Source organism: Phaenicophaeus curvirostris, chromosome 1 (assembly GCF_032191515.1).
Source record: "Phaenicophaeus curvirostris isolate KB17595 chromosome 1, BPBGC_Pcur_1.0, whole genome shotgun sequence".
Lineage (NCBI taxonomy): Eukaryota > Metazoa > Chordata > Aves > Cuculiformes > Cuculidae > Phaenicophaeus > Phaenicophaeus curvirostris.
The window spans coordinates 46488996-46515444 of NC_091392.1; the positions used below are offsets into that span (position 1 = coordinate 46488996).

General features: G+C 40.5%; 2 protein-coding genes across 6 annotated transcripts in view; both read left to right on the forward strand.

Moving 5' to 3' along the window:
- Positions 1–1807, forward strand: part of NR1H4 (nuclear receptor subfamily 1 group H member 4) — a 47627-nt gene extending 45820 nt beyond the window's left edge. For 3 of the 4 annotated variants that reach the window (XM_069857037.1, XM_069857032.1, XM_069857052.1), the window contains one exon: positions 1394–1807. In XM_069857037.1, coding sequence (XP_069713138.1) covers positions 1394–1632 — 239 coding nt within the window. In that variant the 3' untranslated portion in view covers positions 1633–1807. The remainder of the gene's footprint in view (positions 1–1393) is intronic. The other variant, XM_069857045.1, reaches the window with a different exon arrangement.
- Positions 1808–7575: 5768 nt separating this feature from the next.
- GAS2L3 (growth arrest specific 2 like 3) lies at positions 7576–22523 on the forward strand. Of its 2 annotated transcripts, XM_069857068.1 has the most exons (10): positions 7576–7621; positions 8566–8611; positions 8752–8799; positions 9766–9934; positions 10335–10453; positions 11885–12026; positions 15288–15351; positions 16017–16155; positions 17588–17695; positions 18430–22523. In XM_069857068.1, the coding sequence occupies exons 3-10, from the start codon at positions 8770–8772 to the stop codon at positions 19813–19815; spliced, it is 2157 nt and encodes a 718-aa protein (XP_069713169.1). In that variant the 5' UTR covers positions 7576–7621; positions 8566–8611; positions 8752–8769; the 3' UTR covers positions 19816–22523. The 2 variants fall into 2 exon arrangements, with proteins under 2 accessions (XP_069713169.1, XP_069713161.1); XM_069857060.1 differs by lacking the exon at positions 7576–7621 and having other exon boundaries at positions 8458–8611.
- The last annotated feature ends 3926 nt before the right edge of the window (positions 22524–26449 follow it).

The following is a 26449-nucleotide window of genomic DNA, read 5'->3' on the forward strand; positions in this document are numbered from 1 at the left end:
CTTCTAGTATAGAATTAAATATTAGTGGTTTTGGAAAGAAAGCATGAGGAGTGTCACCTGAGACTTGTAAAAACTTATATTCTACATAAAGTGAGTGAGCATACATGCATACTCAGTATAGTCAATTGTTAAACCAAAATACAAGCACACAAATCCAAACTCTAAATGTCCTGCTACACTACCTGGTTTTGCATACAAGGGGGAAAAAAGTGCCTAAATACCCTGCTGAAAAAAAAACCAACCAACTTACTGGTATCTCTTCACTGCTCAACATGGCAAGCATCTTCCTTCAGAAAATCCCAGATGTGGTTACAGATATACACTGAGGTTTCCAAATCAGGTTTCTTGGAAGATGGGAAGGTGAAGCAATTCTATCGCTCTGAGACAGTGCAGCTCAGAAAATGTTTTTACACCAAAAATTTCAGGGGAAAAAAACCAAACCCATCCTCCTCTTTCCTTCCCTCTCCAAATACTCAAATGCATCCTTCCATATGAACAAAATAAAAAGACAAGTATTTTCTAACAAAGACATTTAAACAAGGTTAAAGACATTTGATTTCTTCCTGATAACCTGTACGCACACTCTTCTTTACTTGTCAGATTCCCTGATTGAACTCATCTCCAAGAACTTACACTGTACTGCTCAGTAGTTGCAATGCATTACAGGATGTACTCAGGCACAGAACTGCATTGGAAGATGATGATACAACCCCAGAAAAACATTTCAGAGTCCAAACTCTACCATTTTTGTGAAATTTGAAACTTTTCCCTAGCTAGAAGTGGGAAGCTTATATGCAAATCCCAAATAAAAAATATGTTAAAGTTTTTTATTTTGCCAACCATATCCTGGGCTGCATATAAAGAAGAGTGGCCAGCAGGTCGAGAGAAGTGATTCTGACCCTCTGTTCTCTCTTGTGAGACCTCATCTGGAGTATTGTGTCCACTTCTGGAATCCTCAATGTAAGAAGGATATGGAGCTGTTGGAATGGGTCCAGAGGAGGGCTACAAGGATGATTCGAGGGCTGGAGCACCTTCCCTATGAGGACAGGCTGAGAGAGTTGGGGGTATTCAGCCTGGAGAAGAGAATGTTCTGAGGAGATCTTATAGCGACCTTCCAGTACCTGAAAGGGGCCTGCAGGAAAGCTGGAGAGGGATTATTCATAAAAACTTGTGGTGATAGAACAAGGGGGAATGGACAAAAGCTGGAGAAGGGCAGATTTAGACAATTCTATGATTCTACGATTTTTTGTTCCCTTGTAATTAAAAAATAAATAGGTGTGAAGATCAGTGTCCAGATTTGAACAGTCTTATACTCATTTATCAGTGTAAATATTTACATTGCATCAGAGCATATATTTGCTAATTACTTCTTCTCTTTTAAAACCATAACCAGATCGACAATACATAAAGGACAGAGAGTCCGTGGAGAGGCTTCAAGAACCCCTGCTGGATGTTCTGCAAAAATTCTGCAAAATTCACCACACAGATAACCCTCAACACTTTGCATGTCTTCTGGGCCGCCTTACAGAACTACGGACATTTAACCATCATCACGCAGAGATGCTGATGTCATGGAGAGTGAACGATCACAAATTCACACCTCTTCTCTGTGAGATCTGGGATGTGCAGTGATAGATACTTTTTATTTTATTTTAGAAAAATATCTTTTTAAGGGACCACATACCATTTATATTCATAGAAAAATATCCCACAGTGCACTAAATTTTCTTTACTGCATTTTTATACAAACATGTCATGGATTCATAAAAGTTCACTATGCACATAATAGATATTGGATCTTCATATGTGAGTATAATTTTCTCAGTATTTATATTCTCTGGTTAGAAAGAGTCCACCAGCTCCTCAGAGGAACCATGTTAATTCGTGCTTCAATTAAGCTGATGGTAGTTACAGTTCCTCTTGACAATTGGGGAAATACAGGTTTCCATTCATATTTTTTCATTACAGTGTTTTTGTGCCTGGCCTCCCTAAAAGAATATATTCTGAATGTTTGGGGTAATAAACCAACTGAAATTATTAATGGTGCAGTTGTTTGCTGTTCAACTGTGAAATGTGCTCACATAAGATGTACAAACTATTGTTTCTTCAGAAGATGAAAAGTCATGTAATAGGGAAAAGCCACCCCAAAATACCCTTTTCATGATATAAACATGTAACTTCATTTGCATTATTATTTCAAAGTAAAAATTATACAGTATCTATACTTTGTGAAAGTGCATCACAGGTCATTTTACTTCATAACTTTTGATTTTTGGTGCTTAGCGGCTCTGAAGCCGTCAGCAATATCCCTGAAGCAGGTAAGCGTTTTTGAAGGCTTTGGGAGCAGTGCAGGCTCCCCAGCACTAACAGGGGTGGTGGGCAGGGCGAGTGTTCTCCTTGTGCCCGGATCTGCTCTGAACAACCTCAAACTGGACAGCTAGGACAGCAATACGCCGACCATGGAACTGTACTGCTGGCAGTGCAGGAAAGCCACCGGGCACTGAAGCAGCTCTTCGCCCTGCTGAAAATATAACCTAATGAAACAGAACAGAGGTTTAAACTAGATATTAGGAAATACTACTTCACTTAAGTCCTATCTGGATGAGGGATAACTGTTTTAAGCTGGGACATGGTTTAGTGGGACGTGGTTTAGTGGGACATGGTTCAGTGGCAGATAGGAATGGTAGGACAGGATGATCTAAAAGGACTTTTCCAACCTAGTGATTCTACAATTCTATGAAGTAGAAGGAGTGGAGATTTAGATATTAGGAAGAAAATTTTCCTGTGAGGGTAGTGAGGCACCAGAACAGGCTGCCCAGAGAAGCCGTGGATGCCCCATCCCAGGTGTTCAAGGCCAGGTTACATGAGGCTTTGAGCAACCTGACCTCTTGGAAGTCATGGGAGGTTAAATCTGAACGATAAAGGTCCCTTCCAACCCAAATCATTCTACGATCCTCTCATTCATAGAAAGGTTACAAAGCACAGGCACAGGCTGCCCAGGGAAGCGCTGGAGTCACTGTCCCTGCAGGGATCTAGAAAACGCCTAGATGTGGCGTTTAGGGACATGGTTTAGCAGGGCGGACTTGACAGCGTTTTAACTTAGGTTAAGGATTCTATGACCTTAAAGGCCTTTTATCAGGTCTTTAGCAGGTCCAGGGAGGTTATTCTCCCTCTGTACTCGGCACTGGTGAGACCGCTCCTCGAATCCTGTGTTCAGTTCTGGGCCCCTCACCACAAGAAGGATGTGGAGGCTCTGGAGCGAGTCCAGAGAAGAGCAACGAAGCTGGTGAAGGGGCTGGAGAACAGGCCTTATGAGGAGCGGCTGAGAGAGCTGGGGTTGTTTAGCCTGGAGAAGAGGAGGCTGAGGGGAGACCTCATTGCTCTCTATAACTACCTGAAAGGAAGTTGTAGAGAGGAGGGTGCTGGCCTCTTCTCCCAAGTGAAAGGGGAAAGGACAAGAGGGAATGGCCTCAAGCTCCGCCACGGGAGGTTCAGGCTGGACATCAGGAAAAAATATTTCACAGAAAGGGTCATTGGGCACTGGAACAGGCTGCTCAGGGAGGTGATTGAGTCACCTTCCCTGGAGGTGTTTAAGGCGGGTGGACGAGGTGCTAAGGGGCATAGTTTAGTGATTGATAGGAACAGTTGGACTCGGTGATCCGGTGGGTCTTTTCCAACCTAGTGATGCCATAACTCTACGATCACCCAAACGATCCCACGAGTCACCGGCAAACGCCCCCCGGGGTGTGGGCTCCTGGCGGGCCGGGCCCCGCCCACGCCCTATGGCCGCGCGAGCCCATTGGCGCTTTCGAACAGAGCGCGGGGCGCGGCGGGCGGGGAGCGGCAGCGCTCGGGAAGGCGAAGCACCGCGACGCAGGGCGAGGCGGCGCGCGGCACGGTAAGGCGCGGCAGCTGCTGCTGTGCGGCTGCGGGGCGCCGCTGGCCGAGCGTGGGGCGCGCAGGTCCAGGGGCGGTGGCGGCGCAGCGCCGAGAACGCGTTCTCAGAATCGGATGAACGGTTTGGGTTGGAAGGGACCTTAAAGGATCACCTAGTTCACCCCACCCCGCTCCTGGGATACGTCCCGCTAGATGACACGTTGGGTGTCACTGGGCTGTACTGGGCTAAGGCTGATCCCAGGATGGGCTCGGGTCACCCTTCCAGGGACAGGAGCTCCCATCCACCCGAGTTTATCTCTCTGGAGTTGATGTTGCGAGCGGAGTGCTGCGAAACTTACTCTGGGGAAGGGAGAGGGGAGAGTCTTTTGCATACTGCTCTTCAAACCGAGTCTCTCCTGCGCTTCCCGCAAGCGTTTGGAGACGCGATGCTGATTTTGTAGGAAGTTTACCCTGTTGCTCTTGGCTAAAATATTCCTATTTGTTTAGTAAGCTGAAAAACATCTGGCTCCTTTCTTTGCCCAAAAGCTGGCTGTATCCCTGGGATGCCGTGTGTCACTTTTGCTCAAGACATAAGCAAAAAATACACGTACGCCTTTAGGAAGTGTAAGGCATAGCTGGCCTGTGCATTTGTAATTCTATATGTACTGGGTGGATCTTTCATAATAAGACAGGATTTCATATCTTAGTCACAATAAACTCCTCCTGACTATGGCCAGCCTGCTGCCTGGGCATCAAGTGACGCTCCCCTCGCTGTTGCTTTGCTGTAAGAAGCATGGGGTGGAAACGGGAGGGGCAGAAGAGTTTGTGATTGTGGCAAGGGCAACATATCTCGTGCTAACCAGCCTCTCCCCAAACTGGATGGTCTTGTGGGAAGGGAGCCGTCTGCACGTCTCCTGTGGAGATGCCAGCCTTTGAGAAGTGCTCCTCCCTGATTTCAAGTGGGTTTCTCTGCCCTGACAGGTGAATCCAGGACCTTTGCCACCCTTTGGAAGAGGAGAGCGGTCTTGCTGCTGTGTACACTGTCACTGAGAGGTGCAGAAAGGCTGTTCCTGAGGAGAGCTGTCAGCGTGCCTTAATGTAAGGAGTTGGTTGCTACCTTAAAGCCCTTCACCTTGGATGACTGGTTCTTTCTCTTTTGTGCCTCTGAGGCCTCCTCAGGCAAGCAGAGCTCCTGCTGACTCAGTAAGGCAACAAAAGGGCTCTGTAATTGCTTTAGTGATGAGAGAGAGTAGCACTACATGGTTCTCTCTTCTTGTGCCTACATCTTTTCTTCTGCATGTTAGGATATGTGTACAAAAAAAACCCAAACCAAAACAGTCTTTTCTAGCCTGTAGTAGCTTTCAACAGATACTGATTTGACAGCTTCTTTCATTTCAGAGTATTTAAAAATGTGGGTTTCAGTAGGTACTGTCAAAACTAATCTACAGTTTCTGGCTGCTCTGGGTTAGTCTGTTGTGACTGCTTTTGGGTGTTGATTGAATAAAAGATGATGTGTTATATATCGTAAATATAGGGTGAAGATGTAAAAGTGCTTTTATGCAAGTTTTTTTTAATGAGTCTGTGAATCCAAGGGTTTTTAATAAGTCTGTGAATCCCTTTAAGTTCCACTTAAGCTAGGTCAATGGCTTCTTCATCTGTGTTTTAGGAACCTATGGAGCTGTGGATTTTTTTGTTGTTGTTGTTATTTCTTGGTAAACTGTGCAATTGAGTAAAATGGGACTTGGGCTCGGTTCATCTTGTGCTACCAAATGGCTTGTAATTAGTGTGCACGGTACAACTAATACTAATCAGGCTATCTTGTGTAGAATCTCAGAGCATGTGTTTAGCACCCTGACATATTTGCGTAAAGTGCTTTAGTATTTGCTGACTTTACTGTTTGTCAGATTGGCTGGGAGCAAAGTGGTGGACATCTCTAGAGAGCAAAAGCAGACTTATGGTCTTATGAGGCTGTCCTGTGTGGGTGATGTCCAGGGTATGTCTGCACCCCTTTTCCTGAGAAATGCATGTCCTTGCACCATGTGTCAGTAGATAGGTACATTTTCCCCGCTTCCCTTTCCTAATGCTGATCCATAGGTCTAATTATTTATTGGAGGCTTGACAGATGGCCAGCTGAATGTAGCTCCTGCCTTCCCCAATATATCATTTGGGGCTGAGTGCCCATCTCTCAGTAAATCAATGTTGCTCTATTGATCCAGATGTAGGGTGTTATTAGGTGACGTCTCCTCTCCTCCCATTTCACAGAGCCTGTTGGCAACACAAGCTCCAGCAGAAATGAGTTTTTTTAAGAGCAGTGCTGGTGGTGGCAGACCTCTACACTTGCTAAGCTTGGAGCTGGGCTAGTCACTCCCCTGGTGTGAAGTGCTTGAAAACTTTTGGTGCTTCCCGTGTTTTAAGGGGTGAAGTGAGTAGAGAGCCCGCCAAGGGACCTTGGGGATATCAGCTGGCCTGGAAATGGGAGTGGCATGGTCTGAGGCTACGTGTGGGACTTGATACAGTGCATTTTCATTCTGGGGTCTTTTCTTTCACAGCTGTGATTCCTGAACACCAAATGCCTGTTGAATGAAGGTGAGTTGATAGAACTGGCATGTATAGAAACTGATGTGAGTCTAGCTGGACCTGCTTGAATTCAGTATCAAGCACTTTCTTCATTCATTATGTAAAGCTTTCTGGTGCAGGGAAACCGACTGGTTTTAGAAGAAGTCAGATTTGGTTATGACTCTACCAGGTGCTCCAGTATTTGCCTCATCACAGCACCTTCTGCACCTTTGCAGGCTGTCTACTTGAAGGTGGCAGACTTCTGGGTCTTCTCATCCCGTACCTCTCCCTGTAAGTAACAAGGCTACATTAATCTATATTCCCTGTGATCTCAGAGCTGGATTGTTTAGGATCTGAAAATGGGTAATTGTTACTACATTAATTTTTCAACTCAAAATTTGTGCAGCGTAGTTTGTATTATCAGAGGATTTTTTGTTAAGTGTTGCTCAGATGCTCTGGTAATAAGTGAGGAAGCTTGATTTTCTAGACAGCCCTTTGGCATATGGGCTTACAAAATAACTTGTTTTAGAAGAGCAGACTGTTGAAGTTCAAGTGCCACAATTTTCCTCCTCCATCTCTTTTTTTTTTCTTTTTCTTTTACTTTTTCTCTTTTTTAAAACCAGTTTTCATCTGGCGTGCCATAAAACTGCAGATGCTGGGCATTCTTGTGATAGTTGCTGTATGAATATTTTGCTTTGTTTGTGTTTTGAGTGCTCCCCGTGAATTAGGCTGCCTTTTGTTTTTCCTTGGCAGTTTGTGTGCTAGAGCTCTTGTTAGCCTATATGGAGCTCCTTATTTTAATGAGACCAACTTCTCTACTGACTATTCTGCTGTTGTTTTATTTATTTTTTTAATCAATGAAGCCTCTTATTGTGACTCTCTTGGGACAATAGCTGTCTTATGCTAAAGGAAAATGTATTCCCCTGGACAAAGCTGTGGGAAGCATAACATGCTCATTAGTAATGCTTGGATATACTCTGCCCTTCCCTTGTTCATTCATTGAAGGAAAAATGACATCAAGGAGAGGATGTGTCTTTTTTTTTTTTTTATTATTTCCCTAGAAATAAAAAGAGGGGACAAAGACAACGCTTGGAGTGTCTGATAAACTTTGAGAAGTGCTGCTGTTCCTGTTAAGAGAAAGTAGCTTCAGCCTGAAAGCAAGCTGATTGCTTGTTTGCTGATCACAGAGGTGAGTTGTTTGAAATGCCTGACAGGTGTGGTCCTACGAAGCATGTGAGGTTCAAGGCAATGGAAGGGAAAAATGGGGAGGAAAGGGCACTTTCTGTGTAAGAGGAAGCAGGAGAATTTTTATGAGAACTGGATCTTCTGTCACGGACTGTTTGGCCTTTTGTCGTAGGAAGGCTAGGTGTGCAACAGATGGAGGAGGAGAGAAGAACGCTATCTAAGTATGAAGCTTAAACTTCTGGGGCAGAATGGGGGAAGTTAGTTATTTTTAAAGGAAAACAGATGAGTTAAAGCTGACAATATCTGCAATCTGGTTTCCAGCTTAATCAGCAAGATGAATTTTTATTGTAGCTATTAAGTAACAGAGCAAAAAAGTTGGTTTTAGCTGGCTTCTGGGGTTTCCAATGATTGAAGGCATTGCTGGAAACTACTGTGTTGGCTTCAGAAGAGAAGGTGTTCACAGCTTGTCATTAAAACTTTCCTTAAGGATTGTTTTGCCAGGGGATTATCCTGATGACCATATTGCTGCAATAGGTTTCAACACTCTATTGAAAACTTGGCCACATGCCAGCTGCCTAAAACCCTAACTCAAAATCCCAATAGAAATTAATAAAAACACTTACTTCTCTCATGCATCTGTGCAAGAAAAAAACCCTCATTCTTCAAAATAATTTTCTTACTTTAAGATTTTCGTAACCTTCAAAGCATTTAATATAAACTCGGGCTGCTTAAATGCATATGCACATATGTACAAGATATACTTGTGATAGCTGAGAAGGGAGGAGTGAATGCCAACATTGTTAAATCCAATAATTGCTTGAAGTATTAATGTCTGTTTGGCAAACTTAGTGCCTTACAGCTCCTTAAATCATGCAAGCCTTTGAATATTATATATGCATGCAAAGTTAGTTGCTACTTTGTGCTGTAATAACTACTGCTTTATTTAAGGGCAAATAACTGGAGTTGACTGAACACTGGATCAAAACCTTAGCTGGTAAGATACTTGCCTCTTTCTATCCCTCCATTCCTAATTAGACTTGCTCATATTTTGCTAAAACAGCACTGATGGGTTTTTCTTTGGATTTTCACAAAAGCAGGAGGAACTATGTTAAAAATTTTCTTCTCTTTCCTCAGGGGGAGAAACTAATGTAAATGCATATGACCATGCAGCATGCAGTTCAGGTAAATGTCTTTTGTAATGTTTGAATTCTGTATAATAGGTTTTTTTATTCAAAGGTCTACCCTAAAGCAGATGAAACACTAGTATCCCCAGTTATCGCTAATTTAAGGAAAAAAAAAAAGGTAGTAATTTTCTCATTTTACAAATGGAGCAATGTGACAAGATAGATAACCCACTGGTATACCGAACAGGTGACTCTTTCTCTTCCTAGATATTGTTACCTAAGGTGGATTTGAAGTCAAAGGCTGAGCTTATTTATAAACTCGTTTGATGGTTAAAAGTTGTTTTTAAAAGCCTTATATTCTAGTTAATCATTAAAGTATAAATAACAAATGTATTTTATACATACATTAAACTGAAGGATAGTAGTTAAGAATACCAGAAGGACTCTGTCTTTGGGAATTTTGTACATGAAATTTCGATATGGTAATTTTCTTGAAATGTAAACGTACCTCTCAGTTTGAAAATATGATGTCCTTAAGAGAAATGCTAAGGGCTCCTGTTCAAGAAGTGTGTTATATTCTTGCATGGGAATTTGTTTCCTCTTTTTAACATCATCATTTTAATGATTTAAACACAAAATGCCTCTGATATTTGATCAGGGAAATTGGTGGTCTGTAATGGATTATATGGTAATATCCAGATTTCATTACCAAAAATATGCTGAGGAAAAAACATCCACAAATTTCACGTGTATATTTTTTTTTTTAGTTAATATTCAGGAAAGCATGCAGTCTTAAATCCAAAGATGTCAAGAGAATAAATCTAATAGTACTTTTTCATATAGAAGATACTAATGAGAGCCGCATTGTTTGTGATTGCTGTTGTGTGGGTTTGGTGTATCTGTCTGAAGGGGAACAAACACACTTTGAATAATAGATCTTTAGCATAATTAAGAAGAGAAGTTTTAGTCTTCTGACTGCAAATATTAGAGCTCTCTGTCTCCAGTTTACTGAAAACTTCTGCAGGTGTGGTTTGGAGATGACCTTCCCTTAAGTCCCAGAAGTCCTCTGACTCCCAGACATGGGCCAGGTTTGGCAGATGTGTGTCTATACGACCAATGGATATCTGTGCGACATGAAGCAACTTTGGTGCCTATGCAAGAAGATCTGTCAATCTGGCTGTCTGACTTGCTGGGTGAGGTTAAAAATACATTACTGCCTAGTACCTGCAAAGCTCTTTACAGTATTCCAGTCAATGCTGGCACTTAATATCTACGGTGCTGTTAAGATCTGATGTATTTGAGCCTGAATGGCTAAAAGAATTGCATTAAAATGCATGCTTCACTTTCAGTTTTTATTAGCTTTCATGTCTTAGAGGTGGGATGATTAATCGTTTTAATTTATATTTCTGAATCTTGCTAGTCTAATTAAAATCTAATTAAGTGGATATTTGATTTTAGTTTACGTATGTATTTCTACTAATTTTCGGTCTCAGACACTATAGTAATTACATGATGGGTGTTTGAATTGCCTCTAAGTTTGTAGGAAGCTTCTTTACCTTCTGTGGAGTAACTCTAATATTGATCTTTTTTTAGGAATAGAAGTCAAAGCAGAACAACTGCTAGAAGAACTTGATAATGGGGTACTACTTTGCCAATTGGTTGGTGTTCTTCAAAACCTAGTTAAAGAAAGTTGTAGCTCAAATAATTTAAGGGTGAGTCATATTGTGTTTCCTAATATGTCTATGAAGTCTTTATTTGTAAGTAGTAGTAAAAGGAAAGCAGATGAGTTAGGCTTCCCAAAGTGGCATTCTGTGCACTTCATATCTGGAGACTGATTAACAGCAGCGTGGCGTTGTATGTGGATAAAGTGTCCTGATGCAACAAATGAATTAGACATTTTGTTAATCAAATCCTAATGTCCTTACTAGTTTGCTTAGTTTCATTTCAATAGTAGTTTGTCAGAGGAAGACCCAGTCCAAGTCTGGTGTTTGTTCCCCTGATAACATCAGTGTGGGTTAGTAACAAGATAGCTACTGGCACTTAGTGGAATGTTTAATTCCAGAAGCTGCTGACTAAACTCTAGTAGATAGGTTAGCCGTGAAAATATCCAGACGGGCTTCAGTGATTTTGTTAGGAACCAAGTCTGAATTGAAATGTGAATCTCAAGCAACTTGAAGTCTGTGTTTGTACAGTGAAAAGCATTGATGTGTCAGTTTGGAGTATAAAAATACGTAATTCTGGTGGAGGGAGCATATTTTCAATGTTCAGGTACTCAGTATAGCTACGGCAATGATTTCTCAAATAGCTGGTCACCAACTTATGTGCCCTCATTTGGTTGTGTTTCCCTTGGGGGCAGGAGGAACTGTCTCACTGTATCCAGACTATTTATTTTGCATTTACCTTTTACTGTTTTATCTAGTAAAACAGTAGCTTTAAATAATGGATGTTTACCAGTAAGTAATAGAATTACTAATATTAGAAGAATTACTAAGTGGAGCAGGGCATAAGACAGCAGTCTTAGGATGCTAAATGGTGTTTATACAAGAGCCGTATGAATGCTCACATCCTTAGGAATTTTTTTAAGGTGGACAAGATGCCCAATCTGTGCACTTCGAACTGTCTTTAGTTTTGAAGATACCAATTTAAAAACAAATAAGTACCGAATTGTTTTCAAGAAAACTGCCCTTTGCTCCATTCTGATTCCTGCAGCTTTCTAGAACAGTCTCTAAAACATTAAAATCTGGTAGAGAAGTATAGTTTAATTGGTTGGGAATTCTCTCTGCTCATTCTGCTCCTATGAACAGAACTTGAGAATGGGGAATAATTATCTAGGCTTGTGAAACCACTAGTGAGATTTACCTTAGCGTGTGGGGAAATGGGAAGGCAATTGTATGGGCAGTTCAGGGGGAGGGCTCAGAACTAAGGATTGTTCAGTCAGTGACTGTTTCTAAAGATAAGGTGGGATGTCTTCTACATAAGCAAATTTTTTTACTAGAATACGTGGTGGGTTGAGCACAAAATAGTTACTGACCACTGTTCCTATACTCTAAATTTAGGGTTTATTTTCCTTTGCAAATATGCTGTTGAAATCTGTTGGCAATGTTGATGTGCACAATGTACTTTTTGTTTTCTTCTGTTGCCAGAATTTTCCGATGAGAAAAGTTCCATGTAAGAAAGATGCTCCAGCAGGATCTTTTTTTGCCAGAGATAATACAGCCAACTTTCTTAACTGGTGTAGGGCCATTGGAGTTGATGAGACTTATCTCTTTGAATCTGAAGGTTTAGGTAAATTTATGTTTTTGTAAGACTTGCTTTGATCTGTACGTGGATAACTGCCTGGTCAGGGAGATCTCTTCTGTGTAGTATGGTGAAGGCTTTGTCACACCTATATCTGTCTTGTGCAAGCTACTAATGCTTTTATTAATTTTAAAGGCAGTGTTCACATAAAAGCCTTGAAAAATCAGTTCAGTGACTGCATGATGCTTTTCCAACATTCTGAAATTTGCTGTGTGGGAGGAAGGGAGGAGTGACAGCTGTACAGAAAACTTGCAAGCTTTTTTTCAGTAAAAAAGCGCACTGAGAAACAACGGAGAAAAGCATGGTGTGGGAAGACCACAGGGCCATGGAGTCAACTCACAATAAGATCCTTTATTTGGTACTAGAGCTCATTCTTGTTGCAGAGAGCCCTCAGAATAATGCATTCATGACTGCTAAATTTGGTAACTACATCGGGGCGTTGTGCCTGAAGTGACAACAGTCTGTTGGTAACTAACATTTACTTCGGGACCTGCTTGACTTGATTCTAAACCATTTGTATTTTCCCATTTAATAAGATGGTTATAAAAACAAATATTGCTAAGTGTGTGTATGCCTGCCCTAGTGCATAGTCTGTCCCTTGTAACAAACAGATTTTAGACTGGTAGTTCCAGATGGAATAAATTTTTTTTGACTGTTAATTAAGAGGAACTGTCCTTTCATTCATGGTAAATAATGAAATGCTCTTCTGCGAGCTATTACATCAGTGAAAATTAATTAGTGCAAACTTCTCTGTCGTAAGCCAATTACTGTTTTTTGAGTGAGGGGGAGGTAGGTTTTTGTTTTGTTTTTTTTAAAGGCAAAATATCTGCCTGTCAAGCAGAATACAAAAATTGCAAAATACCTTTAGTTTTAGTTATCAAATTAATTTGTCACACTATATACTAGATTTTCTTGAAGTCTTTCTGCCATTTAAAGCTATTTAAATGGGAGGCACTATTTTCATTAACTGCTTTTCTTCTCAGCTCTCCTCCCTGCTAGGTAAACTGTGCATGCCTACTCTACTGGATAAGTCATCTTTTAAAATATTGAGAAAATATTCTCATTTGCATCTGTCTCATTCTGATTTAACTAGGGAGTATACGTTTTTTTTCAGTGCCATGAAATGCAGATAAGTAGGAGAACTGAGCTATAAAAAATCAGTTGTAATATTTTTCTCAGCTCAACTTGGATGAATTGCTTTGCTTAAACATCTTGCTTCCTGGATGGGTAACTAGAACCTGTTTAGCCTCCCTGAGATAAGCAGACAGGATTTCCTAATACTGAGCCTTTCACTCACAGCCAAGAAGTGTTTTGAAGTCTTGACACAAGCTTGCTTTGTGGCATAAATGTCTTCTATGGGCCTTTTTGGCAATTGAAATGAGCAGACTTGCAGCCTCCCTGGTGAAACACTCTTTCCGCTGATGTTCTCCATCAAACTTTCAAGCCACTCTTTATGAAACAGAGGAAAGACAATTTGACAGTTGACCTTTTCCCATTAGATGCACATAGCCATCCACACTTCTCGGGACCTGTTGCTGTGAGGGAAATAGATTAAGTGGCTCCTGAGACAGCAGAAAGGGAGAGCGAGAGCAGCCATCATGGGATGCCCTTTGACTTCAAGCCAAATGTCTTGATGTCTGCTAGAGATTTTTGTCTTCTGGATTCAGGCAAATTATGACACGTCTCTTGTAGCTTACAAAAACACATGGGAAAAAAAAAAAAAGAAAGATGAAACGAGCTCTTAGTATCTTTTAGATTATGTTCATGGCCGTGCCAGCTTTCTTTTCTACATTTACCCCTCATAATGAGATCTTTTAAGAAGTAGACATATAAACTGGAGTAGGTGATATAAACAAGAACATGTGACTGCATACTCAGCTTATACTTTAGGAAACACTTCCACCTTATTTAAAGCAAAGTAATTTAAATATCAAATTGAACATCAGAAAGATGTTAGATTTCATCAGTAAATACAGAGGTGGCTCATTAGGCTTCTCCTCAGTGAATTTCCAGTTTCTACTGAATATTGTTACTGCACAGTATGAATAAAATCACACTTTATGAAAATTATATCTGTGATTTTTCACATTTCTTACACTTGATGGTGGTAGGGAAAAGAACAGCGCCGTGGGTGGGTGGAGGACAGTTGAACCCAGAAAAACTCCCATGGTCACCTACACGCCCATCTCATTCTTCAGCTCTCATTACATGATTTATTGTGTCTACACAGTTAAGTAACTGCTACTGTTAGAGCTGCTCTGAACCAAGGGATGCAAACCAGCCTCTGCGCAGGGCACTAGCTGGGTTCTGTGGGCACAGTATGTGTGAAACAAAGGCTAGGGTAAAACTCTCTGTTACTAACATATCTGAAATAGTGTTGCATCTTTTCTGTGATCATAGCTAGGATCTGATGTTTGCACCTGAGTGTTTGCCTCTTAAGCCAATGTCATTCTCACCTCATTATTGTCAGGTTTTGACCCTCTTTCTCAGACAGATCCTCACAAAGATAGCAAATTCTCAAGAAAACCTTTGGGTGGTGGGGACTGATAGGGAGGGGGTAAAAGGGGGTATAGCATGGAGTAGGGGAGTTGCCACTGTATCAGTGGTATCTTCTAGTGCAATTGGGTGAATCTGACAAGTGGATGGACCCTGCTTGCACCCAGAACTTTGAAAGTGGTAAGAAAAATGGATCTATTGCTTACTGAAATGGTTAACACCTACACATCGTTCTTTTGCAGCTAAGGATTTGAACTAGTTAGGCTGACTGGCTGCATAGCTATCCACTTGTCAGCTAATTCCCTTGCAATGTATTTGTTTATGTTTTTTCACCCATGGAGTGTATCTTTTTGCTCAAGCATGAACAGACGGGTGTTTTCCTATTTGCAGTTGTTGAACGCTTTTCACCTTTAAGACTGCTATAACACATTTGGGGATAGGGAAGGGAAAGCTCTCCGAACTTTCTTTCCAATTCACATCAAGAACTGCATAAAATCAAATAGACGGTATTTCTCTTAGGAGGTGGAGAAGTTTGACTTTGGGGGTGCCAGGATGTATTTAGACGCTTACGGAACAGAAAATTAGAGTTGGAAAGCATATAGTGATTTATCCATGATAGTGTAGCTTGCCCCTGATTAGAATGATGGCAAAGTTAGTCATCTATTCCTTATCTTCCCTGCTCTGTACCTAATTGCACAGTCCTCCCCACAGTAAATGTGAGCTGTAACTGCCTTTTATTCTCTTCCCTTTTAGTTTTGCACAAGGATCCAAGACAAGTATATCTTTGTTTGTTGGAAATTGGACGCATTGTATCAAGGTATGTGATCCGTACAGGCTCTTAATAAGAAATTGTAGAGCATATTCTATTAAGTAAAAGCTAAGACAAAGTTAAGACTATCTGAGGTCAGTGCAGTAGATGTCAATTCCATGCAGAAAGTAATGAGTAGCTTTTCTAGGACCACCATACAATGAGTATTTTTCTCAAATATTTATCAGACCGTTCATGGAGAAGTGCTGACCCGTGGTTTTTTTTCTGGCTGTATGTTTAAACACTACATTCAGCAAATGTGCATATGCGTGCATCTTGGAAGAATTCACTGAACATTAAATACACTTTTTAGGTCTTTATTTTTTAAGCATTTTGGCAGGTATCTCTTTATCAATCTCTTGGTTTCAACTTGTAATTTATTTCTAGTGTAGAGTTGGAAGTTTTAAGGTAGTTTATCAAAATGGATATGAACAGTGTAGTTTTGACAGTATTTTTTACTGCCTTCTCTTGTAGCTCCAAGACCACCTTTGTGAGGAGTATGAGAAACTTAAGAGTTGCTCCTTCTCTTTGCATTGTCAAAGCAGTTATTCCTCTGACTGATGTAGAGTTCTTCCCTTTCAGTCAAACTACTCAGAATTTTGCATGTTTGTTATCAGCAGTTTCTTTGTGTTTGCTTTAGCAATTAAACTTTCTAATTTTGTGTTTGTGTTGAGTTATGGAGTTGAACCTCCTGTACTGGTAAAACTAGAGAAGGAAATTGAGCTAGAAGAAACACTGCTGATGACCTCTGGACCACCATCACCTATCACCACAGCAAAGTCATGTTGTCATAATGGGGAGCTACACGAGGCAGTAAGTAATACTTATTAATGGTAATATGGGCTTTAACTTAAACTCTAAGTTTAATACTTGTATGATCAGGCTCAATAAACATAGGCTGTTTATCTTCTAATGTTGGTGAACCTCCCTAAGTAGAAAACAGAAGGGTATGCTCCTCTTTTGAATAAGTATTTTTTTAAAAAATATAAGCAAAATACTGTCATATATATTTTGGAGTTAATGCATCTGTGTATATAACTTGCCTTGGTTTTTCACTCCTGCCATTCTGTTGCTTCTTTGAGTATAAGAAATACTTTAATTCAATTTTTCTTTCTGGTGTGTTCAATGTTCTATGACTGTAATGTATGCCTGTCTTCAATTTGATGTTTTCATAAGACTTCGTCAAATATTAAGGTAGACTTTGATGAAGCTATTTTGGAAAATAATTTAAGTAAAACCTCGTAGCTGTACCAATTGGAAATGAATATGTATGCAGAAAAGGAAATGATCATTTGTACGTCTTGTGAATTGGTCCAAAAGAAATTATGAACAACTTTCCTATTTTGCATAAAAATGCCTGATGAGACTTTAAAATTTATTTATTTTAGAGATCCTCTGTGTTCTAATGTAAAACTTATGCTTCTTTGGTAAAGCAAGCCAACAGATCTTTAGTGCCTCTGAAAAGTTTCAGGTTTTTTCCTGCTTGGCCTTGACCTTCCAGTTTCTTAAGTGACTGTAAGAGGTACATCTTAGAATCATAGAATAGTTTGGGTTGGAAGGGACCTAAAGATCATCTGGTTCCAACCCACTGCCATGGGCAGGGACATCCCACTAGATCAGGCTGTCCAAGGCCCCATCCAACCTGGCCTTGAACACCTCCAGGGATGGGGCAGCCACAGCTTCCCTGGGCAATCAGTTCCAGTGCCTCACCACTCTCTAACCCTGGACTAATTTGGGGACTCATTTTTTGGTGTTTTTTGTTTTTTCTTGAGTGTCACAAACATAGAAGATTAACTTATAAAAGCCTTACAAAAGGTTAAGGAGAGGGCAGAAGTAGCCTGGGGTCAGGTGCAGCAATGGATTTGGTCACAGGAGAGACTCAGGCACTTGTTTCAAATCCTAGAGACCATCTTTACAAGGTCGTGGCAGGGATTTTATACTACTATGTTATGAACAAATCTTAAAAAGGAAGTAAAAATAACATTGAAGAAATTTTGAAAATGGACTGGAGCAACAATATTTGTCCGTACCCATAGATTGTTCTTTTTTTTAATCTTTTATTCTACATTTTGAAGCTCTATGTAGCTGAGATTTTCTTGTGAGGGAATAGAATTCTAGTGTTTTCTTAGATTATGAAATAATGATATCAGTATATTTTCTTGTATTAAATATCTCAAATATCTCAAACTAGTTGACACATGCTTCTGTCAAAATACTAACTCATGCTTTCAATTTTAATAACTAGGTTAAGCATATAGCAGAAGATCCTCCCTGCAGTTGCTCCCATCGATTTTCAATTGAATACTTATCAGAGGGACGTTATAGACTGGGAGATAAAATACTCTTCATACGAGTAAGTGGTTTGTCACAATTACAATTTATATTCATAGTGGGGATATAAATGCTTTTGAGTGGAATACCTTGTTTTTATGGTATTGTTTTAGAATTACAGAGTTATTTTGGTAGGGACAGCATGTCATCCAATCTTCTATTCAAAGCAGGTGTAACTAATTATATCTTACAACTATTGATTTTACAACTACACTAAACTAAGCAAGTTAATACTTTTCTGTGATGTTTCTAAAATTTCAGTAGCAAGTTGCAATATAAATAAGAGTGATGCAGTAGAATACCCTGAGAATGTTGCTTGTTCAAAATCTGGATGCTTGGCGTTTATGTATCATTTGTAAGTTAGTTGAGTACTGTCTTCAGAAGCCATAAGAGCTTCTTGGATTAAAATGTAATGAGGACATCCATCATTTGAACAAACCCTGTATCCAGAACTCTAGTATACTAAATTAAGACACTGACAGAATGGTTAAAATGCCTTTTGTATACATGCTTTCATTATTTCCTAATGCATAATGACTGTCTGCAGGAGAAACTATCTAATAGAAGAACTGGGAAATATAAGCCTTATTTACAACACAATTTCTCTTTTTAAAAATGTTTCTCTGTAAGAAAAGACATCCTACTTTTAGTTGATTTCATGATAATTTAGTGTAAGATGAAGACGTAGTGCAGCCTAAAACAAAGTAGAAGTTACTCTTGTTCTTGTGCTTCCTTCCCCTCTTCCCTCATTCTCAGATGCTACATGGCAAGCATGTGATGGTACGTGTTGGTGGAGGTTGGGACACTCTTCAAGGTTTTCTGCTGAAATATGATCCGTGCCGAGTGCTTCAGTTTGCAACTCTGGAACAAAAAATCCTGGCGTTTCAGAAAGGGGTTACCAGTGACAATGTCCCCAGCTCATCAGCTAGAACTCAGGAGCCTCCTGTCATGAACCCAATGTCAGCTGTCAATATGTTTCAAAAGCAGCCAGCAAAACCCTCTACTGCTCTTTCAGCTCACGGGGCCACTGCCAACAAACCTTCATGCAAACGTCCTCAGTCCCCTGCCTTGACATCGCCAAAAGTGCCAGTGCCCTCAGCCTCTACAGCCAAGTCATTGACAGCCAGGTCCAAATTAAAAGGGTCTTCAGCAACAACTGTGCAGTCTCCTTTCAAACCATTAGCTGGCACCTCAAAGAAACTGGAGCCTCCTGCACGCAACTCACCAGCTGCTGCTCCTTTGCAGCCTGTAAGCAAAAGCTCCTCATCTGCAGGAATGAGAACAGCTCTTGTTCACTCTGAAACATTACGCAAGCGTATTCGGTCCCCTGATGCTCCCAAGGCAAAATTTCCCCTGCCTCAGAGCTCCCCAGGACCAGTGCTGCATCCTGCCCCCTCATCCTCTAAAAAACAGCTGTCTCGCTTGCCTGGAACAGCTGAAACAGTGGCTTCAAAACAGAAGCATGGCCCTGCTAAAAGCAAACCTGTATCCGTTGCTAAAACCAAAGTGAATTCAGTTGCTCCAAGAGCTACTCGGCAGCCTGTTACCAATCTGCGTGCTGTTGCCAAGTTTGCACATTCTCAGCAGCTCCTCGCAAAACCTCTTGAGAATGCTATTCAGACCTCGGAAACTGGGTCTCAGCATCCTCAGAAAGCTCCACAAACAGCTTCTGACCTGACAAGGAACTTGAAAAGTGCTTCAGTCCTGAAACATTCAGCTTCTGCACCTTCCCTTGCAGTTAGTGAAGCATCAAAATCACCATCTATGCTGGTATCTACAAGCAAAAATTTATCATCAGCTGTCAATAAGCAGCCAAATATCAGTAAAACCCCTCGGGCTGGATCTGCTTCATCCAGACCTCCTGAACGCACTCCCTTATCTGTCGTACGGCTTCCCCAAACTGCAGCCAAAGCAACAGTGACCAAAAAGCCAGCACAGCTTTCCACAAAAGGTCAGCCTTCAACCAAAAACTTGCAAGCAAATGAAAGCTCAGCCCCAGCAGCCAAGAAGCCTCTCCCTAAAGGAAAATCAGCAATGGCATGTAACAAAGGAATGCCTGCTGTATCAAAAGGCCCTGTTGTGAAGAGCAGGCAAGATGATCACTATTTTGTTATGACAGGGAGCAAAAAACCCAGAAAGTAAATTTATTTGTTATTTTCTGTGGGAGTCTTAACTTTTTCAAGTGGGTCTCTTGTATCTGCTACTCTAAGAACAAGGGGAAAAAATTTAAATAACACTACATTTACTATGAGGTATTAGGTTATTCTTATCCTTATTCTAAGTTATGCAGCAAAATGTAAAACTATTTATTTTGTGGTTTAGAAACTTCTAATTGAATCTATTTAGAAGTGAGCTTGCTTGCTGTGTAGCGCTGTGTAATAGAGAATATCCCTGTTTGCTGCTAGCCTGACCTGCTGCAGGGAAGGCAGGAGGAAGGAAAGGGGAGCTGAGGCTGCTGCTTTTGCTGCTGCTGCTCGTTTTCAAGGGAGTGAAGCATGCCCAAGAAATGTCTGTCCGGGGTGATTCAGGTGCCTGAGTGCTTCTGACGGTTCTGGCACATGGGCATCAGGGCCTGTGGCAAGCAACAGAGCTGTGCATGAGCTGTAAAATTTTGAATACCTCAAAAAAACCTGAATTTTTATTTCACCAGTGGCCCAGAATTCACATTTGGGTCACCTGCATGTATTAGAAAGAGAAAAAAATCTCTAGTCTTGTTTAGATTTTTGAGGGCTACTGTTACCAGTGTTCACTGTGCTCCACATATGCCTTAAAGTGGCTTTAGCTTGCTTGGAAGTGGAGCCTTCTTGTTTTGTGTTAAGTTGAACATAGAAAATCGTGGCCTTGATTGCTTGCTGTCATTGTGCCTTAGTCTTTCAAATTCAGGACAGATCCTTTCAGTGACCAGTGCTACTTTAAAAACCCTGGGCAGATAACCTTGCTTAGTTAATGTTCAAATCTGCCTATAAGCCCAGTCTTTCCTAAAAAGCTCCTGCTGCATGGAGAGAAGATGCTCAGTTGCTGGGATAGTGCTTTCCCTTGGGATGGAGCCTCAAAACAACTCCTGCTGCTGCAACACAAAGCTGGGAGTACTCACCTGCACTGGCAGAGCCTTACTGTTTTGCAGGAGTGGCCTTTAGATATAAAAGTGAATTTCCTAAATATTTAGCTTGGCACTACAGGTTAATTTTTGTGGGCAGTATCTGTCTCCAGTGGCCTTTTTTTGTTTTATTTATGGAGTCCTTATTACTGGCTCCTCTGTATTACTTTCTGGAGTTGAGAAGTACTTTCTCAAGGTAGCGAGGGACTCCATTTGCCTTTAAATATCTGAAAGTGCCAGAAAGCTATGCAAAGTTTATGCTCTCAAATCCTGAAGGCTTTCAGTGCGTTAAATATCTGTGGTGCTCAACACTTTACCGTAAAGGAAAGTGAGTTTTGTGGTATGTTAACAAGAGCTACTATTTTGGGGAGTAGTGTTGATTGTGTTATTTTGGATTTAGTGAGCAGTTGTTTATACAAGCACGGAGGAGCTCTCAAGGTCTGTGAAGAGACTTTACTGACTTCCACAGACCATCACTTCTGTTTTGTGTTCCTAGGATATTTACTTATGGGCAGGAGAAAGAGATGCATGGAAGCTGTAATTTCTGATGTTATATACTTAATATTTTCCACCCCTGGAACTAGAGTAAGCAAGCATAATTCTGCACATTCTCATCTGCAGTGGCAAAGCCATTGAGCTGCCTTTCTGAGCACCTTGTTAGCTTTTTTAATTTATGATTCTATTTATGCATATCTACTGTACAGTACTGCTTACAACCTGCAGGTAGTAAACAGTAAAAACCAATATCCAAACTGTAGGAGCAAAAACTGATCAGTTTTACTAATGTGGGTGCAAGACCCACAAACTCACATAGAAAGTTGTATGTTTGGGGAAGGCCTTAGGCTTACTTATTTTATAAATACACTGGTCAAAGACACTACTAGAAATTTTAAGAATAGTATTGACTGTAGTGAACCGCTTTCAGGTTTTATATATTTGACGCACATTTTCATATGCTGAAAACATTTTACAGTAGAAGACTTGCTTTTGATTTTGCACTTCCAAATAATGAGCTATGATCTCATGCAGATTAACAGCTGAATTCTAGGGTTTCTTTCTGTACTGGGTCTGGCTGAGATGAAGTTAACTTTCTTCACAGCATCCCATATGGTGCTGTGATTTAGATTTGTGAGTAAAACAGTGTTGGTACCACACCAGTGTTTTGGCTGTTGCTGAGCAGTCCTTGTGCAGGGTCAAGGCTGCTTCTTCTTGCTCTCCCCCCACAGTGAGTAGTCTCAGGGCGGGCAAGAGTTTGTGAGGGACATGGCCTGGACATCTGACCTGAACTATTCTATGTCAGATAACATCATGCTCAGCAATAAAATCAGGGTAGAGGAAGAAATATGTGAGAAGGGCTGGCTTTCGAGGTGGGTGCTGTTTGCTAACTGGCTGAGTACTGATCTGCATGTGGGAGTTAGTGAGTTGATTGCCTTTGGTGGTTTAGTTTTTATCTCTTTCCTTCACTTATTAAACTGCCTTTATCTTTTCTAGCTTTTGCTCTTCTCTCACCCGTCCTGCTGGGGATGGAGGGAAGAGGGAGCAAGCAGCTGTGTGGGTGATTGGCTGCTGGCTAGGGTCAACTCACCACAGTTTTTTAAACTTTTACAAGTTTTTTAGAAGTAATTTAAACACTGGGAGTATCAAATCTCAGAATAATGCTATCTCAGCATCTACCTTTTTGAACTATAACTTGAGAAAAGTGAGGTGGATAGCTTCATCTTTGTGATCCGTTATCTTATGCGATAGACTGAATTTTATGGTTCAAAATGAAATAAAAAACATAAGCTGGAAAATTGGTACTGGAAAAGGTAAAAGAATTCCTTTTACAGCTGCAACCTTAATCAGCTAATCTAAAAATGGTTCATGTGGTACACATGGGGAAGCTTAATTTGGTTTTATTAAAAAAAATAGCGTATTTGAGCATGGTCCACCTTCTGAAAACATCACTGCAACTTTATGGTTATATTCTACCCAAAGGCTTCATATAACATGAGGTAAGCCAGGAACTGAAATGTAACTAAGTACTTCCTAATGGAAACGCGTACTGTTTCTGTAATGTTTACATTGCCAAATAGCGAGTCTAATCTTCAGCTTATATTACTTTCTGTGAGAGGAAGATAACTTGCAGCAAGAATCTGACTGAATTCTCCATGTGTTATCACTATCCTTCTGTATGAGTGCTTATTTTTAATAAACGTATACTGCACCTTTTTACATGCATACTTTTTTTTCCTACTGTCATCTTTTTGCAGGGAGGCAAAGAAAATGTATTTCAGAAAGCTTATATTTTTGCTTTACCACCACATAAATAGTAGCTGCCATCTCAGGCTGTTATAAAGACACAGACAGCTGCTTCTAATCCCTTGCTTTGTTTGAAGTTCAAGACCTGTTTATTCTGATTCTGGTTGAGTAGAAGGGGCTTCCTACTCTTTCTTAGCGGACAGTGTGCCTGAGTAGTTTCGGGTATCCCTCTTAGAGTTTATTTTTTGTAGCTCTGCTTAAAATATAATCACTTGTTTATCAATATTTCCTTTGCTTGCATCTTGTCAAAAAATTTTAGACTCATCTCTGCTTCTGTTGCCATCATTAATAGAAACTTCATTGGTTCTATTGAGAAGAGAATTGGGTCTTATTGAAGTCACCTAATTGACATATTTCTCCCTATTTGATTTTTTTAAAAAACATTTTAATACCTGCAGTTGTCTGCCTGTTTCAAAGTGGGTTCAGTTCCTGCCAGTCTGATGCTGGTGCCTAATCATATCGATATACTTATCCTTCTGCTTCAGATTTGTCTAGTTGGTGCGTTTGGGCAGCATCTACCATATTCATTCCTACAGGACCAAGATCTGCAAATATGTTAGTCGTGGCTTTCTTTTAATAGATGGTGCCATTACAGCTGGCCAATGAAATACAAAGGCAGCTCAAGAATCTCTCCGGTAAGTATCTCGACCATCAGACTACAAGGTCATGCCTCCTTGTCCCAACAAATGTTAAATCACTCACTGACTGCCATTAAAGCTTTAAAAACTTCCTACTCCCAGAGAGCTTCCTACTCCCAAACTGCCTTCATTGGTGCTAGATATTACACGTTCTGGTGAAATTGCATGTTTTATTCTGAATGAGGATAAAGTAAGGTCTCCTTCCTGTGTTAACTTTCTAGCATTTAGATCTTAATAGAGAAGATGGGATTATTCACAATTTTTGTGGGTACGTATATAAGATTCATATTTATTTTTTTATAACAGAGCTTATTTCAAGTATCCACAGTCCAAAGCCATTCTTTTAACTCAGTGAGAGGCATCCCTGAAGACTTAAGCTCTTGCTTCTAAAGATCCATTGAAGAGTGCAATTTCAGGTTGTGGCCCTGCTCACACTTAGGCAATGAGAAATGCCAGTTCCTCACTACACCTATAGGTGCATCAAAATTAGAATAGTGTCTCTGGTGCATTCTATGTGCTGAACTTAGGGCTCTGGCTACTATTCCTGCATGGAGTTCCGAACCCGGGGAAGCTAGTTTTTCTGCACTCTACCTTGTGCTGACACTGGCAACTCCCCAACAAACTGTCCTGCAACCACGTAGCCATCTCCTTTGCCAGAAGTGTATTGCTCAGTGCAACTGTCATGCCGTTCACAAAGTTATACAGACATACTTTTATAGAAATTGCAAGGCTGTTTATCTACAGATTTTCTAAAGTAGATGCCAAAGTGCTCTATTCCTCATTAAGATACTGCAAGTCTGGCTGTCAGAAAAGCTCTTTTTTTTTCTTTTTTTTCATATTGTGACAATTTACTGCATGTACTCAACAGAAGTTCAGCTGTTCTGTCAACAGGATGCTTTTTCTCCGTCTTGTTCTCATGATTCCAATGTGGCCAAAGTACATCTACATCCTGTATGCCCCATGGGTTTTGTACATCTAACTGCAGCCCTTAAATCTGGGATCTGGTGTTCTGAAGAGGAGGAAGAAAGGATGCTTAAATTTGCATCTACACTGCCTTTACTTGCTAGCGTTTAAGCTGGTGAAGTGCCGCATAGAGTGATCCTGCTTGTCATAAAGAAAATAAAGTTCATGATATGCTTTGGAAAGACCAGATTTCCTTTGCTACAAAGAGAAATCCCTGCAATACTCTAATATTTTCTTCTGGAATGACAAGCTGGATTAGATCCTGTTCTTCATGTTGATTAAGTGTAGCTAGCAGTGATGTTTATGGGCAGAAAACTTGAGGGAGTCCAAACATGGTCGTGCTAAATCTTCCCATCTTGCCACCTCAGTCTAGTTCTATCATCTTCTCAAGTCCCTCACAAACCAGAAGAATTGCTTTCTTTGATGCCATTACTGTCAAAAGTCCTCTGGTAGCAAATGGTCTGTCACCCATTGAAAATGCATGAACTGGATGAGGTACTCTGAGGACACTGTTCTAGAACCTTACTGAAGCATGTGAAAGAATTCACGTGAAGCTACAGATCAGCCTTTCTGGTTTGGGTTTGTTTTGTCTTTTCCCCCCAGTCTCTACATATTTCACATAATGAAATCTGTCTGTGCTGCTAATGGGTGTTTTAATAGACAAAGCCAACTGGACCATCCTGAAGGCAAATTCTGCTTAGAATGAAATAAGCAAAAGTCAAAGGCCTTTGGACCCCATAAGAAGATGCTTTGAGACAGCTAAAATGTACCTCACTTAGGACTGACAACAAAAAGCTTGAGAAACAGCAGAGAAGTCACTGAAAACTCAAGCATACACATAGGCCCCCGAAAGCTTTGTTTGCATGTGGCTGATACGAAGACCCTGCAGACCATGTCAGGGACAACCCCAAAATATGAGCACCATATACCTAGTAACAATGGAAAACTAACAAATTTGGACTGTTGAAGATTATGTGCATGAATGCACAGTAAAACGTATACAGTTCGAAGATTGTCAGTTAGGGCTCAGCAGTTTCATGTATGCACGTATATATATGCATACACATATGTAAATCCGATAAAACTCAAGGCAGTTTTCCTTCTAAAACTTGAAACTGCCATAGCTTTGACCATTAAACTATACTCATACAGTTCGTTTATTTCCCTTCAAGAAAACAGGAATTGGTTTGTTAGATCGGTGAGTGCTATGGGACAATCTGGTGTCCATGACTTTAACAGAGGCTACTTCGGCAATGTAAGACCTTTAACTTCTCTTGCAATCAGTAGGCAAAACCTTTCTCTTTGATTCAAATTAAACCTTTGACTAGCAAAATCTGGATGTGATATGCAATAAATAATGCAAAAGATATTTAATTTTCTTAAGACCCTTTCATTTCATTCAAATATATTTTTGAAAACTTACTTTTCATTATCTTCTATTTTTAAGAGCCAAGATTGAAGATCATGTCCTTATTAAAAGTTTTGAGAAATAAATTGTGTGAAATGCAAATAGGCTCAACACTTCCATACATTTCAGATATTTTAATAAAAGCAAAATATTTGAGAGGTGAGATCTGCTTACAGGACAGATCTAGCTAGCCAGAAATCTCCATTAACTCAGATATGAACTCTCAGGTGAGTCACAGGTGGGAATGCCAGCAGCAGATGGTTTTGTAGTTGGGGAGGGGAACTCGTCTACATCAACGCTGTTAGGGCACTTTGTGCAATGTATCATGTTCCAGAAAAGAAAACCTTTACAGGACAGGAGCAGCTGGCC